Genomic DNA, 19960 nt, shown 5'->3' on the forward strand with positions numbered 1-19960 from the left:
TTTCCCCTTTATGTATTAATATTGTTATTTTTAGATGTTTTATTAATCCTCTTGGAAATGTCTCAAAGATGGGCATTAGTAGTCTTCAAATTAATACCAAAAATGTTAAGTATCCAGAGATATAACAGGCAGTTTAATCTGAGGAGAATATTTTGTTTTTAATAAATAATTCAGGTATTTGGATTTAGTCCTTTGTTTCCAAGTATTGCAAATTGTATGTTTTAAATAATGGAGTATAAACAGGTAATATATAGCTAGGTAGAAACATTAGATGCAAATAAAAGTAGGCTTTTGTGGTATGGACTCTATAAATAAATTCCAGTTTAAGAACAATAAACCTTATACAGCTGTCATAATCATTTCTTTTCAGCTTGCTTTGTCAGTTGTCTCAGAAAATTTGACACTTTCCTAAAAGTTAGGTTTACATTTTAAAAACATAACAGGTGGCTATGATGTAGCATTCACATGTTTTTCTGTAGTTTTAACTTTGACCTGATTTGTTGTTTTTATTTGACTCAATTGTGCATGTTCCCCTAAGCATGGCTAGGTTTATAGATATTGTGTTTTAAGTAAATGAAAGAATGAAATGTGTTCAAGAAACTTTCAAAAGACGTAGAAATTCAGATGGCAGAGATGTCATCAATTCGTAAACATGAATTGTTTCTTGATTATATTAGTTATTCAATAAAGAGGCGAAATATGCTGCAGGCATTTAAAGCTCAAAGGTAGCAATTTATGGTCTTTATCCTAAAATCTCTGACTCTTTACAAGTCTCTGTAATATTTATTAATCTAGTTAAACACAGACATCTCATAAATTACTTCATTTTGCTTCCTATTTGGAAGCTTTCTTTATTATATATTATCCAACTTTTCAGAGGATACAAAGATACAATAACATTAAAACATTAAATTATATACAGTCATTCAGAGGATTGTATGCTGTGCAAGAAAAAAATGGATCTTAAATAGAAAGAAATATTGATAAGAAAACCCAGTGGGTAGAGAGATTGAAAAAAGCACTGTATGGCTAAAAATGTTTATTAAAACATTTAAGGAACCATTGTCAGTGATTGTAGTAATTTCTGAACCTTACCTAGTTGAATACCTTTATCCTTAAACCATCTAGCATGCTCATAGTCTCTATTTATAGAGAGGAAACTTAAGGTTAAAAATCCTTCTTAATAGAACAGAAATGTTATTATTGGTAGAGCAAACCTCGTTAAACTCCAGAGAATTAAATAAATATTCTGACTTTATGACTATCTTCTGATCCTGAATATTGTCCTTCAGAAAAAAAATTGTTCTTGGGAGTCCTGTGTGATTTTAATGTGTTTGTTTTTTGTGGTGATTTTAGATATTAATAGCTATTAGTCGGTTTTGCTGACTAAATCAAAGTTCCTTACAGCTCCAAAATATTATAGGTAAAGTAATTGACCTTCTATGGTTAATCTTTAAAAGAACAAGGAAACTCAGGTTTTCTGAGACCCATCTTCTAAAGCCTAGGAAGTGTGGGAAGGAAGTGTAAAAAGGTCACGGTGGAGCATTTTGATCAAGGGTCTGCCACTAGCCATCTGTACAGATCTGAAGAGGCCACTTACTCTTTAGATCACATTTGTCTCATTTATTGTTTTTTTTAAGAACTATTTATTGATTGATTTGATTGATCCATTTATTACTCAACTAATATGAATGTATACTTTACACCAAGATTAGGTGCTGAGTATACAGGGGTAAACAAACATAATCTCTGCTTTTCTCAAAAAGCGTTTAGTCTCCCTGATAGCGTGTTAATGAGAGAGATGTGATGGTAATATATTTACACAAAGCATTTTCCATCTTATTTTACTTTCAAGGACTCTTCCAGTGCTGAAAGTTTTATGAGTTAATGAATTCATATGGTCTTTATTTTTAAATTAACATTGACTAGAAATTGATAATTTAGATGTTTGTTTTATTGCTTCCCTATCTATGGTGTTCAGTGGTTGGTAGAGTGTAAAGAACTTATGAAAAGTACATGGTCTTAGGCTTTTGAGATTTGGCATTTAAACTCAGCGCAGAGCATCTAAAAGTGTGGTCCCCTGACCAGCAGTATCTAGAAACTTGTTAGAAATGCCAGTTCCTGAGCTCACTCTAGAACTGCTAAATCAGTAACTCTGGAGATAGGACCCAGCAATCTGTTTTTACAGGCCCTCAAAGTGATTTTCATGAATATTAAAGTGTGACAACTATTGCCCTAGCCGATCATGAATCTTAATATTATCTCCTTTATAATCTTGATATGCCTTCAGACTTTTAGCAGAAAGTAAATTAAGCCTCATGAACTGAGCATTCCATTCTTCAATTATATAGGAAGCTATGGTTGAGGAAAGATCTAGGGGAAACCAGATGTAATCTATAGGTGGTAAACAGGGGAGTAATTATTTCATTTAAAAAGGGTTTTGGGATTTCTGTATCAGGTAAGTGATTCTTGCCCATAAGATATACTATTGGTTATCCCTTTATTTGACTTCATAATCGGGGGTGGGGGTGGTGTTTAGAAATAATTTTATTAAAATTTTATTTTTAAAAATCTGCAACTTTTATAAGCCTGGAGATTAAAAATATAACTCTAAGAGGGAATACTATTTTTAGGATATTGCATTTTAAGAAAAAAAATAAAATGAAATTTTGTTTGCTTGAAAGCTGTCTCTTTTTAGTACATTGTCCCACTTTAAAAGTAAATAAATCTTTGTTTACAGACAGTCCCTGGGTCTCCGACCCCAATATTCCCCTAGTGGCCCGTGAGATCATGCAGCGAATGATCCAACAATTTGCTGCTGAATATACCTCAAAAAATAGCTCTACTCAGGACCCCAGCCAGCCCAATAGCACAAAGAACCAAAGCCTGCTGAAAGCATCTCCAGTCACCACCTCTCCCACGGCTGCAACTACTCAGAACCCTGTGCTCAGCAAACTTCTCATGGCTGACCAAGACTCACCTCTGGACCTTACTGTCAGAAAGTCTCAGTCAGAACCTAGCGAACAAGGTATGGTTTGATGTCAAGATCTCCTCTGTCCAATTAGAATACTTTTAATTTGGGGAGAAAAAAAAGTATTGGCAAGTAGGGCACCAGAAGCAATAATAGGATAAACTAATGTGATTTTTAAATTATTCCTGACTCTGCAATGATAGAGAAGAAGTATAAATTGGCTACTTTACCCATCAGTAGTTTGTAGTCATGATTGATGTACCACCCAGAAAGTTCGGTGGTTACAGCTGTTACTTCATATTTGTAGAAGTAGTTCACACTTTCCCAAGCATTGTCATATCCATTGTTTTTAAAACCCCTTTGAAAAATTAACTTTCCCCCCTTTCCATCAATGTTTAGGATTATCACCTATCTGAGAAATAAATGTATCTTGTCAGATAGAAGTTATATTCTGCAGATGAGATCATGAGGCAAAAATATGTGTTATTTGCATTTAAAAAAAAGAAACTCATGAGGTTAGAAATATTGAGAAGACAGTAGACACACTCCAGGTTGTTATCTGTATTCAGTATTTTATAAATACACACACATACATACATATACTGTATTATAAACTAATTAGAGTATTTTCAAAAGGTAATCTGTTGGTGAGGATCCTAATTAAGTGAAGAGGTTAAGAGGGTGTCAGTTTTGCATAGCAGATATTTCTTGAGTCTTTGAAAAGTTACTCTCAAGTAAATTAAATATCCGTGTTGATTTGTGATCTCATTTTACCTTTAATTTCACAAAGATGAAGTGAGCATTTCAACTCTGCCACTGTTTGAACCACTACAAATTGTAAATTGGTGATATCTGTAGTACTGAGATTTTATTGCCATAGAAATCTCATAAAAGTGTGGATTTATTGGTGAGAAATACATGTTTATTTTGCAAAGTAAATAAGTTTAATTCTTCTAAGAACCTCTTTGAAAGAACTTTATTTTGCTTATTTTAAGTTGTTTATGAAGGAATGACACTTAATGGACTGGCTTTAGTTGCTTATCAAAGGATATTTTTCTAAATAGCTTTCCTTTGCCTTCTTTCTCTTTGTGTGTAGTGAGCAGCAATCAAAATCTCTGAAGTTCTGAGAGATTTCCTAGCAGGAGGCCTCCTAGACCTCCTAGTTGTACCTTTGGTTACCGTGTTTGTAAAGTTGTTCTTTTCTATTTTATTGAGGATTGTTTTCTTTACCACAGATTGGTAACTTTCATTAAAAATCTGTTTGCTCTAAATATTGCATTACAAGCTTCAGGTTTACAATAGAATGACAGCGTAGAGGTTGTATCTAAAGTATTAATAATGGAGATTAACAATACAAAAATACAAATTGGTCTAACTTCTTAAGGTTAGTGTTATGCTTGAGAGGTATGTTGTGTTGACAGCATGCTCTTACCAAGAGAAATTTGAACTAGATGATAGGATTATAGTGCATAAACCTTAAATGAAACAAAATTTTTAAAAGTATATCTCCTAATGAATTTTAATGTGTTTTCAACTTAAATCACAATATTTTCAGTGGTAGATTTAAAATATGTTGCCTATAATATGATTAGACAGACTGAAAATAGTACTATCTTTGGTTGGAAATATTTTAAGCAGTGTTGCTTGTTAGGTATCTAATTGGGTTAGATGGCTAATGGGATACTTGGTTCTATAAGATTACGTTTTTAGAAATATTAGTGACTCTAAAGGACAACACTTACTGTGTATGAGTTGTGGGCTTCTTTTGGTTTATAAACTCAGTTGCATATTTATTTCTAACTGCCTGAAATAGGGAGTTACAGTGTCCTCAGATATAAGTCCCAAGTGGGTTCTATATTGGGGTGATTTTTAACATAACTAGATAGCAGGCATCTCTGCAGGCCAACTGAAAATCAGAGGCATTGAGTATTATCTTTCTTCTCTGTTAATTTTGGACAGAATGGCAGCTTTAAAAGTTATTCAGACTATGAGTTTTCTTTTCTAGACATGTCTATGAGGGTAAAAAAGTCTTTGGGGGAGAATAAAGTCTTCTAATTTTATGTTCTAATAACATGAATTTGTGATTTGGTCTAGCATCAGTAAAAGAAAAAAATGGTTATCCCCCGAGGCTCCCATCAGTATCAAGACTGTTTCATTCTTCTTTCTTTCCTTAAACTTTGCTCATCAATTTATAATAGCTTATTCATCGAAAAACCTTGCCTTTATTAAATATCAGCAAGTAAATTTTGAATCTCTGCTGATTTTTCCCAAAAGATTGACTCCAAATACACAAGTTTTGCAGATGTGTCCGAAGAGGATACATGCAAATTATAAACAGTTAACAACTGGTTCATCTTACATATTATTTTGTACAGTTATATATGTTTACGATAACCATATAAACTTGTTTTTAAAATGACTTTTGTATTTAAATTTTTCCAAATCTAACTTTTATATACTCCTGGTGTTTCAGGTAGACTTAGCTCTTGAGAAATTTGGTTTTATAATTCGTATGACATTGTGGCATTAAACTCATATACTTTGATCAAGGTAAATTTAGAAAATGATGTCTCATAATTCCATGGCAGAACCTCATACTGTGTATACTGCTATTTCTAATATCTCACTATATCTTAACATCTTTAGTGTTAATGCTTTACCTTTTCTTTTGCCCTATTAATGAAATATTTAACCCTTGGATATATGAGATATAACAAACTTTGCTAAGTTTATGTCACTTCAGGAGGAAAAATATCCTGATTCTATTAGTAAATTGGTTTTGTAACTCAAAATATATGGCTAGTTTTATCTGTTTAGTTGACTAAGCCTACTGCTTTGACATTTTTAGCCTATTCAGTTCTTATTTGCTCCCAGTTTTTAATATCCTCAGGTGTTTCTTTGTATCTCTACAGACGGTGTACTTGATCTATCCACTAAGAAAAGTCCATGTGCTGGCAGCACTTCCCTGAGCCATTCTCCAGGTTGCTCCAGTACTCAAGGGAACGGGTAAGGGAAAATATTTGTGGCCTTCCACAGTTTTATAGGGGACAGTTTATCAAAGATTGATGCCAATCTCCCCTGTATGTTTTAAAACTTGATCCTTTAGAATAACACTGTTACAGGTGAGCCTTTAGTAAAATTACTTTTAGTCTATCAATCAAGTAAAAGCACAATCTGAAATCTAGAATTGGCAAATATAGGTCAATTTTGCCAGTTTAGTACAAATAGTAAATAATCAGGAATATGGCAAGAATGTCTTTGGACTTTTTGTTGTTGAGTGTTTGGGAGTGTGAAACCCAACCTAAGTAATTCCAGAGTTCACATGTGAAGGCAGTATTCTGTGTGCTGAGGTTGTTGAATGAAAATTGGGCTCCAATATTTAACTTGGTATCTCTAATGATTGGAGTATGGGGGCTGTTCGTTTTTTTCTGGTTTGGTTTGGTTTGGTTTGGTTTGGTTTGGTTTGGTTTGTTGATTTGAACTGCAGTTTTAATTCTGTGTGGCAGTTCAGAAAATAATTGTGTGTATTTTTTGTTTTTAATTAGATAAGACCGGTTGTAGATATTGATAGATAACCATCTTAGGCTGCCAAGACATTATTACATGCTCAGTTTTGATAGCGATTAGCAGACTAAAGTGAATTTTCTGACCACCTAGTTTTATGATGTAAGAATTGTCTAATTCTCCCTCTGTGTGTACATAGTAGCTATTTTAAATGGTCAGGTATTAATGAAGATGCTTAGATGCCATATTGGGAAGGCATTTCCATAAAACTGTGTTGTGACCAAAAATAAGCTTCATCTAAATATGAAACATAACTTTGGTAAGTTAGTTAATATTTAGGTTTATTTAACTTTTAGAATAGCAACATGGGGAAGATGTTTAGATACCAAAGGAGTAAGCAGACGCTAAATGGACTAACCTTTTTCAACTTATTCTTAATTACCTTCAAATTGAAGGATTCCTTTACTGACTTCTGAAATGCTCCCTTTATTTTCTCTAAAATTTCATCATCTTCCTTTTTCTCTCCTTTATTCAGTCTAAAAATAACATTAATTTAATCCATTTTGCATAGTTTACTAACCATTTTTTCTTAAGCCCTTTTTTTTCACTGTAGTTCATACTAAATATAGATCTAAGTCATCATGGTCCCAAATCATTTGGTTCCATTTATATGTCAAAAAACTTGAGTTATGTAATTAAGGACACACGTAAGAGAAGCCTAAGTGCTGTTTGCATAAATGCATCCCTTGCTTAAGATTCACTTTAAACTTGGCCACCAGGTCTATGTATTATATTGTTGAAATTGCTGTGTTTGTCCCTCTGCATGGAAAGTAAATGTTTTGATTGTGGTAGTGTTTTCTGGAAGACAAAAGCACCGGCAGTACTGGCCATCTTTTAGCTGAATTGTTATATGTTATTTACTGGTAACGTCAGAGTCCCTGTAGACTTTTGGAGAATATAGCTGGTTTACCATTATTTCTGCAAAGTTCCACTTTTGTGCCTAGTTAATGTAATTATTCCCCTTAGGCATACTTTACCAGTTGCCAGTTTTATCATTGATAATCTTTCTCTATTGTAAAAATGAAAGCCTTATGAATTAACTTTGTGTAAGTAGTTGATTTTTTTAAACATTATTTGAAAGCTGTCCACTTAAAATTTTAAAATTAATGTTTGGTATTTTAAGAAGAAGGGTTTTTTTTAACTAAAGAAAAATGCTAAAAAATTATTTATATACCTCTGACAATAATTACTTTGAGTAGACTTTAAGGAACAAAGTTTTGGGGGAAATAAAGGGTAGTTTCTTTAAAGCTTGGATTATTTCAAATGGAAAATCAGTGGTACTCATGTATCTGCAACTAATGGTGTTTTAAAATGAAGAAGTGTGGTAAGTTATAATTTGATGGGTATTTTGTTTTGTTTTGATTTGGGGTTTCCCCCCATGGGGCTGGTAGCCATGGTTTTTTTCCCAAGCAAAATAAGAAATGTCATTTGGAATTGTTTGATTTTTTGATAAGAACATCAACTTGTTTGTGGGATAAATGAGCAATTATCTGTGGGTTCCACCAATGTAACTTGTTCCAGTTTTATAGCTGGTTGTCATGAATGTTGAATTATGTTGCATTAAAATAAATTATTTGGCTTACTCTTTTATTACTGTACTTGTTTAGTGGTAACGTCACGTTGGTAACACAATTCTTTGTAGATCTACGGAGACTTGATGATTACTTTGTAATTAATAATTAAGGTGCTATTTTCAGACAGTTGCGCGAAACTTTTTCTCCGAATATTTGTGAACCCAACCAGAGACCAGCTGACAGGTTTAATTTTTCTTTGCCCAAAAGCTCTTGGTTTTTTTTCTTTTTGTTTTTTTGGTTTTTGTTTTTGTTTTTGTTTTTGTGAACAAGTTTAAAACTAACTGCCGAGACCATTTTTTTTAAATTTTAGAGAAAATAAATAAATAACACAAAGTGATGTTACCCAAGCAAGGCCTTCTAATAAAGGAGTGGTCCCCTCACCCATCCCTCCCTACCTGTGCAAGTCCTGCTCACATCAGTTTCCTTCCATCCAATTAGGCGACCTGGGAGACCCAGCCAGTACCGCCCAGACGGACTTCGGAGTGGTGATGGGGTACCTCCAAGAAGCTTACAGGATGGAACCAGGGAAGGTTTTGGACACTCCACATCACTCAAAGTTCCACTGGCTCGATCCCTGCAGATTAGTGAAGAACTACTGAGCAGAAACCAATTGTCCACAGCTGCCAGCCTTGGACCATCTGGATTACAGAATCATGGACAGCACTTAATATTATCCAGGGAAGCCTCTTGGGCAAAACCACATTATGAGTTCAACCTCAGCCGTATGAAGTTCAGGGGAAATGGTGCACTCAACAACATCAGTGACCTTCCTTTTCTTGCAGAAAACTCTGCCTTTCCAAAAATGGCACTTCAAGCAAAACAAGATGGGAAAAAGGATGTGAGCCATTCATCTCCTGTAGATTTAAAGATACCACAAGTTCGAGGAATGGATCTTTCTTGGGAAAATCGCAGTGGTGATCAGTACAGCTATAGCTCTTTGGTAATGGGTTCACAAACGGAGAGCGCGCTTAGTAAAAAATTAAGGGCTATTCTTCCAAAACAAAATAGAAAAAGCATGTTAGATGCTGGACCCGATTCTTGGGGCTCAGACGCTGAGCAGTCTACCTCTGGACAGCCATATCCCACATCGGATCAAGAAGGAGATCCTGGCTCCAAGCAGCCTCGGAAGAAAAGAGGGCGTTACAGACAGTACAACAGTGAGATACTGGAGGAAGCAATCTCAGTGGTTATGAGTGGAAAAATGAGTGTTTCCAAAGCTCAGAGTATTTATGGGATTCCCCACAGTACACTGGAGTACAAAGTAAAGGAGAGGCTGGGCACTTTGAAAAACCCTCCAAAGAAAAAGATGAAGTTAATGAGGTCGGAGGGGCCAGATGTTTCTGTAAAGATTGAATTAGATCCCCAGGGAGAGGCAGCACAAAGTGCAAATGAATCAAAAAATGAGTAGGAATACTGTAGAGTGCCAATTACTGTACAAACTGGGTGAGCACTACTGCATTGTTCAGCTGTCATTGCTTGCACCTAACTTCATTTACTGTGACACTTGTTTCTTTGCAGATTTTGCATTGACTTGTGTGTACAGGGGTGAAAGGTGCATTCTGAATGTTGCATATTTTAAAATTTTCGTGTGCAGTATGGCTCGGGATATTGTTTGGCCTTTTGCATGTTTCTCTACAAAAGAGAATTGAGTTACCTCACAGAGAACAGATACATGGAAGTGGACTCCTTGCCTGTAGAGCCTGCATGCTTTTCTTTTTTTTTTCTTAAGTTATATTTGCCTTTATTTAAAAGAAAAGAAAAGAAAAGAAAAAAGCCCCCTTTTAGAGACCACCTCTGTTATATTGGGAGCTTTATTATTGCAAATTGGAAAGCCATCTTATGAAATTATTCACATTTTTTTCTTCTGAGATTCAACTAATTTAAGGGTTAAACTAAAGAAACTAAGAACAATGAACTTTTGAATTTAAGAAATTTGGCTATTCAATGATAAATAATTATTTGGGTCAATTAACATTTTATGATTTCCTTCTCACTATTAAGTTTACTTAACAAATTAGCAATCTATTTAGTGCTCACCCAGAGGGGGGAAGGAGGTGGAAAATGTGCACACACTACCTTCAAAAATGCTTCAATTACGTTGTAACACTACCTTTGCTGTTACTTCATTTGGGATTTTCTAAGGGTAGAATTTGGTCTCACCAACAAGTGAGGATATAGCCTTATCTCATGGAGGACGAGCTCCGTTCTTACTCAGGAGCAGTCAGGGTACATTACATAAAACAATAGAGGATGCCTCATTTTAGCAAATTAAGTTTCTTTGTATTCTTAAATCCTTTTACAGATTTGATCATGTGCTAACTAACAACTAAATGTCAGTTGCAGCAACTATTCTAAAATATTTAAGATCTGTTTATTGGGGGATGGGAGAAATAGGGGGAAATGTGTGTAATTATAATATTGCAAAAGTGGTATCTAGATTTTACAGCCTCAGTAATCTGCTCAAATATCCACATAAGTGAAGAATCCATGTTTGTGGTGAGAGAAAGAACACAACCCCAAGGTAACCTAAAATGATTTAGGTTGCATTTCAGTTCTGACAATAATTCAATCAGAAGTCAAGCTGCTTAGCAATTCTTTTTTTAACTAATTCAGATACTAGTACAAGGGGGCAGGGTTTTTTTTTAGTTTTATTTGTTGCTTTGAACTCTTTTTTTCTTTTTTTTTTGGCATCCTACATACTGTCCCCTTCTTAACTTTTTCTGATATTTAGCTGATTTTTATGGTTGTTTAGCACACAGTTCAGGACCTTTCAGATTGTGTTTTGTATAAGCACTCCTTAAAGAACACCTAAGGTTTTTTTTGAGATGGGCTTTTAAAATTACAGTGATACGGTTTGGAACATTTATTTCCTACAACTTTTTTGCAAGAATAACAGGTAAATAAAGCCCATGAAATTTAATTTTGCATTGTGACCAAATTAAAATTACTCTGTGCAAAACAAAATCCACCCCACATACACCCTATATTCTAATCTGCTGAGAAAGGTGGTCAGCCCCTTCTAAATGCTTAACCAAAAACAAACAAAAAAATCACTGGAGTTTTTGTGTAAAATAAAATCAAAACTTGGAGCGTTAAATTGAGGTTGATGATTTCTGATGGATACTAACAGTTTGAGAAGTAGGTCCAGATATTCCCAAGGCATAAATTCTTGCCTGGAAACTTTGGAGCAGTTAATTAGGTTAAGGATAGTTTTCCCTCAGCAACCTGTGTGTTCAAAGGTTAGGCACACCATTGCTGTTATTAAAATACACACATTCTTGACATAGCCTGGGCTTGGGTTCCTGTTTTGGTTTGGTTATTTTGTGTAGCAGTTTAATCAGTGGATGACTGAGCCTGTTTCCTCTTAGCTTTCTAGTCTTCTCAACAGAAAAAGCAGTTTGGGTTCAGAGCAGTGTATGACTCTGCAGTATTTTCTAGCCTAGCTGGAAGTTGCAATAAAAAATACTTAATGAAATGTATGGTTTCATCCGCCGTTGAAGGAAGTTGTAGAAATTTTGCTGAAAGCAAAGGACTAAGCTTATGAAGGAACACCTCCTTTGTTCCACACTCGATTTGTCACACACAATTAATTGCAGCCATGGTACCTTTTTGCATGATGTTTGGGGGTATTCGGTAGCCCAAGATTGCTGCAAAAAGGTCCTTTGAGCAATTAATTTGTGCTTGTTTTTATCCCCTCAGAAAGGCATCATTAAAGGCCCATTTAAAAATCTGGCCCTAAAAGTTCAACTTTTGTAGAGTTTTACTGTTCAGAGAGGTTTTAATCCTATGTGGTAGTCTCTAAAGTGATGTATGAGTTGAGTTATGTAAATTTTGTCATTGTAGTGTACATGGAGTGATCATTTTACTAACATAAATATTTTCTATGTGTGTTTCAGTGGATGACAATCGAGCAGCAGAAGAATGGTGTGCCTACCCTTTAATGCTGCAGTTTAAATAAGAGAACTTGTATTGTGTCATTTCAGATTGTAGGCTGAGAGTTGTAAATAGTGAAAATTTGAGTACTTCTATTATTTGTTTTGGTTAGAAAGTGAATTTAAAAAACAAACCAAACTCTAAACTTTCTCAGATTAAAAGTCCTGAGACCTGAAGATTGTAATATTCATGTCTGTGAAGCTTTTAAACATTACACTTGAGATCAGTCATGACTTGATATTCAGGTAAATTTTCTTTTCCAAGAAGCTTTTGAATATTTCCTCCAAAGGTCGGTCGGTCTCTTTCTTTTTGAGTGTAGATTATTTTAAAGCACTAATTGCATTACACTGGTAACTGCAATATAAAATAGCCATTATTGTTTTGTGAAGCATGGTTGAAATTAGATAGTGGTCCCTTTTAAATTTCATGAGCCTCTCCAAAAAAAAAAAAAAAATTTAAAAAAATACAGAAAGCTGCTGAATATTTCAAAAGATATATATTTTACCTTATTGTAGGTTTTGTAAAGTTAGTTTGTAATATTCAGGTGCACTTTTAATGTTAAATTTTGTGTTCAGAGTTCCATTATACCATGTGTTTCTTGGATGTGGCTCATCACGTGGCTGGCTGTCATGTCAGTCTTGGTGCCGCAGTGATCCCGTAATATTTGGTTTCCCTCTTGATTTGCCACTATTCTGTATTGGCACTTTCAGTGTAGATATTCTAGTTTGGGAACATCCTCATAAATGTGTAATAGAGATTGGTCTATTCGCATGCTTAATTTCTGCTAATCAGAGTTTTGCATGGCCCAAACAACAGCTGACCATTTTTATGGTATGGGAAAGTATAGTTCACAGCTATCTTTGTCACAAAAGCCTTTTCTCCTTTCATTTTTCAGTAGGCAGATGATGACATTACTCCAACTCTATGATATGACTCAAAATAATATTAGGAGATAATGTATTTAAAATCAACTCCTACATTTTTTTATGAGAGAACATAGATGTAGAGTAGATAAGCTATGGCACTATAAAATCAAAAACACTAATTCCGTGGAAGGATATCTAGTTGGTATTTTTATCATTAGCTTTCTCACTTTTGAAACAGTCATCAAGCTTGACAGTAATGTATTATATTACTTTTGTTTAGTAGGCTTACAGGTGACTGAACTGTGTTTGTGATGAGCTATACACTTTATTCTGTTCCCCAAATACCGTGAAGGACAAGGTCTCTCTTTCAGGAAAAATAATTTATATTTGTGTATAATACTTTTTAATGTTAAGTTTGTTGTTATTCTGAAGTTTAGATGTTGCTTGATAAACCTTTGCTGCAGCAGATCATGGATATGAGTAAGGCTTTGTGTGATAATAGGGGTCCTTAAGTGAAGTTAATTACTGTTCAGTTCTGGTGAGCAAGCTCAACAAGTGTGAAGTGTGTATTAGCTTTATTTGGTACACTTTTACTTTACAATATTGAAGTGCTTTTAGAACTCTGGTTATCTTATATAAACCATTACCTCAACCAGTTGGCATTTCCATTCCCCAACATTTTACCTGAGCTATATATAAGATGAGCTATATGGGATCAGATAGTAAAACAGTAAGGCACAATGAGAAGTTTAGTTCCCAATTTTCTGGAGAGAACTCTAAATTAAACTAAAAATGACTACCTGCAAAGGCCCATATCATAACTACCTTCTGTCATTAGGCAGTACATAGCAGCCTTGGAGCTGCTAGTGAGCTATGTGTTCTCCCCCTGCCCCCAAGTAAGCACATGGTGCGAGGCTGGGTTCTAAGCCTTTGTGAGTCTCTTATATTTCATTGACCCACAATAGTGAAGCTTGGATTCAGTTATTTTTATAAAACAAATTATTGAGGCAGCCCAATGTCAGAACCTGAAATTATTTTGAGTAGTTACAGCAGATATGACAGCTCAGTGTCATTTTCTTAACAGCTTTTATCCCTGTAGATTTAGTTTTCAAGCTACATATTTCTGCTTTTGAAATTATTCTTTCTTTAACTAAATGCCAGAGGTTGTTTTCATGTGAACCATCCTTTTCTGATATGTATATATTCAGGTTGCTGTCATTGGTGATGGAATATGGCAATAGACTGAATTGTTCCACTTAGTCTTTTATAGGAGACATTAAAAGTTACAGGTTAAATTTTGACCTTCATGAAGATATCAAAGATTGTTTTCCTTGTTACCTTTCCATTATAATTAGGTCTTCATTAATACTACGGTCAAGCCAGTGTTATTAAACTTAATGGCTTTAACCAAACAGCCCATTTGGAAACTTTATTAAGCTATATAGGGATTTTTTTTTAATCTAATTGCTTTCAAGCTCTACTGAAAAGGAAAAAAGTATAATCGTGGTACAAGGAATGCAGACCTCCAAAGTCTTCTTAGGTTTTTTTTGGATACATTCTGTCCTTGAGACTTAAGTAGGATTTGTGAACATGGTGACTGAAGGGAAAATAGAGGAAATTCTTTGCATATTCTCTGTCTCTTATTCCCAAATAAACTCCCAGTTGCCTTTTAAAGAAGCAGACATTATCCCTGTAGCTGTGTGCCCTAAGTGTTATGAAGGAGATTGGAGGAGGGAGTTGGGAAGTAGGATGGGGAAAGTATGTAGATCAGGAAAAGCTAAAGATTCTGCCCTACAATACTAAAAATGAGTTGCAGGATAGATAACATGGTAAAGTTGGGCCACCTTCATTTGATAGTCAGAAAAATCTTTTAGAGTGTTTGAAAAGTGAGAATAAAGGCAAATTAATGTTGGCTTGACAATAAAATATGAGTTAATTCTGCAACTATTAGGAGGGTAATTTTAAGGTTTCCAGTTCATTTATAGCTATATCAATAAAAGCCGAAAAGCAAGCACTTTTAGTTAATCATAAATTTATTGGATGTAGCAAATATTATAATCATAATATTTAATCTTTATTGTTTGAATATGGAATTAAACTCTTTACCCCATCTTGAACTGTCATTGAACAGGCTCAAGATGATCTTTTCAACACTGGAAATGACCCTACACACATACCAAAAAAATCTAAAGCAGTAAGACATATTTGAAGATCCATACCTCTTAGACTTTTTAGATTTGTCTTGGGAAAGAATTTATGAACCTGTAACCAGTATTAGTGCAGGCTTGGGTTCCTTGTTCTGCATAATTGCACCCTTTCTCAGGTATGTCCTGAAAACATAAATTTTAAAATAATCTCTTTAGAGATTAGATTCTCAGTGGATAGTGTGTAAGGGGACTGGGGGAGGGGGGTGGGAGGGTTGGACACAGGACACTGACACAGTAGGGCAGGGATTTTTAACATACAATAGCCAAATAGAATTTCAATCTACAATATTTTTAGCCCCTCAGAATGAGTTGAACAACATCTGTTATTTGGTAAATACCCGGTGCTACACTCCTGAAAGTCTTTTGTTTCATCCAGGTGACTTTGTTTCCTGCTTGGTGGAAGGGTATATAGTAAACTTTACTGTCACTAGGAAAGCACTTGTCTGAAATGTTTAAAGTACTAGAAAAGGGATAATTCAGCACTTTTTCTGTTACAACACTAAAGTCTTAATTTATCTTCAGAGTCTTAGGTACTGTAAGTTTTAGGGTGATTATTTAAAAATATAAAACATACTACATAATATGGGGTCAGATCACATTTATATGAATAATTCTTGTCTTATTTTTTAAAAAGACAATAACATTTTGTACCTTTCAAGCAATTCCAAGTGATTGCCTCATTTTCCCCATTTCATTAAGCATTTCAGGCTAAGAATTTGGAATTTGAGAGGAGGTGAGGGGGAAGTTCCCCAAAATGAAAAATTGTGTCAGACAGTTTTAGAAAAATAAATCACTAGGAAAATGGGTAGGGATTCTCTCTCCCTTTAAGTCTTCAGGGAATGAGCAGTATTTAGAATCTTTGGCTGAAATTCAGGCCTTTTTACTGTGTAAATTTTTAATATTAATTCACTGACATGCTTTTTACATCAGAGGACTGAAAATGGATCTTAATGTTTTTAAGTTGTGGAAGGGTATATTTCTAAAATGAAGGGGGGGATAATTAACTAGGTTAGTATACCAGCATTAGTAAGTTTAAGGAATTTTAGTATGTAATAGCAAAGTGTTTGATTAAAAGTCTAATCCTATATTGCTAGTCAAAATTATAGTTACATTCTGATCTAGGAAAGATATAGTCATTGGATATTGATATGCTGTGCTGTCAGAAAACCAGACTAAGATAGAAACCTTTATCTGACTCCCACATGTTGCTTGTTCTGATGGGATGTATACTTTACAGCAGCTTGTTGCTGCTTTGAGAAGAAACATATAAACTATACATTCGGAGTGTTTGCGTATAATTCTTTATAACCTCCACTTTAAACTGTCAAACATTGGTATTTTATCAGTCCACACTGTTAAATATAGCTAATGTTCTTAGGAATCCAACTTGTACACACTGTTTAAAAACCCTCAGGGACAGTTTACACACTATTCTCACTCAATTCAGGTACTTTGATGCTATTCTTAAACCTAACAGTGACTTGTATTTTTCTGTTTTGCTTTTATTTTGACGTGCTGGTAGCACATCCTTGATGAATGTCAACTTAAAAACTCAGTTCAGGTATCCAGGTATAACTCAGCCAAACAGATTTTAAAGCTGCATATAACTCTCCAGCACACGGTGCCTCACACTCTTATAGTGGCATTCTATATATTCAGTTATTACTACTGAGCAGATAATATGGGGGTTCCTGTTAACAGTGTATTTAAAAAGACAAAATGTGCATAAATGTATAGCCAGCACATGCAACACATACACATACACAGTTAAACTATATATTTTTAAATGCCACTAATAGCCAGCACAATTAAACGACATTCCTTGCTGCTTCTGTAAGCTATAACAGATGCAGTTCTTCCTCAATGTGGCTCTTGCTTCTTCACCATACTACTACTAAATTCAAGCACTGGTCCTTGGGTGTCTGACCTCTACATTCTAGTTTATGCAATGTCTTTAGAGAATTCTGTGCACTGGCCACTGTGATGGAACCGTTGGGCCAGGAGTGCTCTGATTTTATTAGTAGTGATTCTGCCAAAGTTGGTGTTGTAACATGCGTATGTAAATGTCAAAAAAATTAGCAGAGGTCTAGGACTACATATCAGCAGACAATTCTGTCAGTATATTTTGTAGCCTAGAAGTCCTCAACGACAAGTTTCTTCTGATGTGAAGTTCTAATTCCAGTGTTTTAGGCCTTTGCATCTCTAATGTTAAGACTTGTCTGTTAGAGGTCTTTATTCTTTAAAACTCCTTTTGTTTTCTGCAGTACTGTCTGTGGTTAACAAAATAGATTATTCCTCTGCTTTAGTATTTGATATCTTACATCTAAAAGGAATTCTCCATATATAAAACCCATAGCCTTTGAAGATACGGAAAATGGCATCTTTCAGATTTCTAGAAGTTCAAGTGTCATGCAACAAAACAGGAACCCCCTTTACTCTTATGGACCTCATTTCAATATACTGTTTACAGTTTGACGGAATTGTATAATTTAATATTTCTCTTGTACTGTAGTTTATATTTATTTACAGATTTTTTTTGTACTGTGTGATTTGAACTTTTTGTTCCTTGCTATGATCAACATTTATGTAGTAGAGCACTTATGATCACAATTTAAGTTTTTTGGTTTGATTGCACTACATTAATTTTTTAATGCAGTTCTGATTTTTGACTGGACTAAAAATAAGCTGTGTCTTAATGTATGTGATGAGTACTTAAAATTTTAATCCATGTGGTCCCCTTTTTTTTGCATTCTATGTCAAACGCGCTAGTTCTTTCGTGCATGTGTAAGATTTAATGGTTCCATTGTATTATTTGACCATGACATTTTGGAGAAACATTCCCAGCTGTAATGTTGTGTATGGTAGTTCTCACTGGATGCTAGACTTTTCAAAACCACTATTCTTCTAATAAATTTTGTTGTGAAAACTGTTTTAAAAGCTTGGTTTCTACTTCTTAAGATTATGATGCTTTTTTTACAAATCCACAAAATGGGTAAGATTTCAACGTGCACTGTAAATGCACTTGGTAATCAAAGCTTGTAATTTTTTGTGATAAATTATTTCCAGATGAAATCCCTTAGATAACTAGAAGTTGATGCTTCAAAATTGTGCTTCAGTATTTGGATTCGGTACTGCCTTGTAACCCTGTCTCTCTACTAATTTGATACTCCCCCTACCTCAGCTTTCTTCATTGGATTATTCACTTTAAATATTATCAGCTAAACAAGATACATTGACGTTTTCATAATACCTGCTTGCTGAACTTAATTTTTCATAATTTTCTTAGAGTAAAACTTTATTCTGGGATTACTTGCCAAAAAGAATAATGATTTACTCATTTTTGTTTGCTCTTGAGGCAGAAGTGTGAAAGCGCTGTCAATTCAATTAAGGTTATTATAGTAATTCAGATTCTTGGGAGAATGCTGGTATTTCCTTTTACCAGACAAATAACAGCATATATGTTGCTCAACATTTATATTGTGGGTTTTAGAAACGGGGTGTAAAAAAAGTTTTGTATTACAAAGTGATTTCTGTTGTAAAGTGGTTAGGAAGGAACAACTGATAAAGTTGTTAAAGTTGATAAACAACTGATAAAAACAGCTTTACAGTGATAAAGATCAGAAATGATAAGCAAAATGTTTTAGAAAGCTCCTTTTTCAAGCTCATGATATTCATGTAATATAGGTTGGTTGAAGTGATTTGCAGTCATTTCTAATGGAATTTTGTATTTTTTAATGATGTTATTGTTGGTAGTTGGTCTAGATTATCTTTCAGTTAATTTTTTTGGTCTCATTTCTTTGGCTGCCTAGCTAACACTTTGTGCCTTTTGGCCTGATGTTTATAAAATCGGAAATCTTGCTGGTACTACAGGCTTGTTTCCTTGCTTCACTTGTTCCCCTTACTCAGTTATGCCATGTGTGTATAGAACATTTTTATAGAAACCTAATTATTATTTCTTTGTATAAAGCTATAACTACGTGTTTCTTGTCATTATCCATTTTAGACTGGTGGCCAGGTCAGTTGTAGTAGGATTATAATCTAGCATCTCATCAATGAATTTATTTTAGTGATCCTATCTTCATGTTGATACTTAGCTCTTCAGTTATGACCTGATTTTTAAAAAGGACTTATTTCTTCTAATCCAAAATTTTCTTCTCTGATTCTGCTGATACTTTGGAATTAATTCAGGAACTCTTGGGAATCAGGGAAACTGCATAAGGGAAATGGAGTGGAAAAAATGGAAAATGGTATCTGCTTTCTGAGTTGTGGAGTTGTTATTTTTTCCTCAAGGACTGTGAACTCCTCTCACCAGACACTTGTATTCAAATGTAAAAACATACACCCAAGTCATATGTTGTTAGATTTTGTAGCTGATATGAGTGAAAACCTTTTTTTAACAAAGTATTTATTTATTAAGTAACATTAAGAGATAACTGTTCTTGTATTCAGAGTATCCACTTTATCATTATTTGCTTCCAAATGGTAAGCATTTTAACACAGAATTTTAGTCATCATATTCACCTTATAAGTTGTTGGACTTTTTGCTGTTTAGGGGGAAGTGGTTAGTGTATCAAACTGCATTTACAAGTGGAGTAGACAGGCTTGTTTTCAGAGGTTAGTGGAAAAGAAATGTTCTCAGAACATTTTAAAAGATTGATAGGTATATAATGAATAGTTCAAGTCATGATTTGGTTGGAGTTCAGCGTGGAAGTAAGCAAAAGTATATCAAAATTCATAAGTATGAAATCTTATTGAGCCTGGAGCTTTTTATAGGCGTGTAAGAATACTGTTGTTTATTGACTGGTAGTTTTAAAATGTTCATTGTACTTTTCTTGCCCACTTTTA

General features: G+C 34.4%; 1 protein-coding gene across 12 annotated transcripts in view; it reads left to right on the forward strand.

Moving 5' to 3' along the window:
- The window catches only part of LCOR (ligand dependent nuclear receptor corepressor), a 136211-nt gene that overhangs the window by 88646 nt on the left and 27605 nt on the right, over positions 1-19960 (forward strand). For 5 of the 12 annotated variants that reach the window (XM_033425683.2, XM_033425675.2, XM_033425676.2 and 2 more), the window contains 2 exons: positions 2741-3028; positions 5884-5977. In XM_033425683.2, coding sequence (XP_033281574.1) covers positions 2791-3028; positions 5884-5977 — 332 coding nt within the window. In that variant the 5' untranslated portion in view covers positions 2741-2790. Of the gene's footprint in view, positions 1-2740; positions 3029-5883; positions 5978-8547; positions 18045-19960 lie in introns of those variants that run through there. The other 7 variants (XM_033425691.2, XM_012532535.3, XM_033425690.2 and 4 more) reach the window with 6 other exon arrangements.

This window comes from Orcinus orca, chromosome 14, assembly GCF_937001465.1.
Source record: "Orcinus orca chromosome 14, mOrcOrc1.1, whole genome shotgun sequence".
Taxonomy (NCBI): domain Eukaryota; kingdom Metazoa; phylum Chordata; class Mammalia; order Artiodactyla; family Delphinidae; genus Orcinus; species Orcinus orca.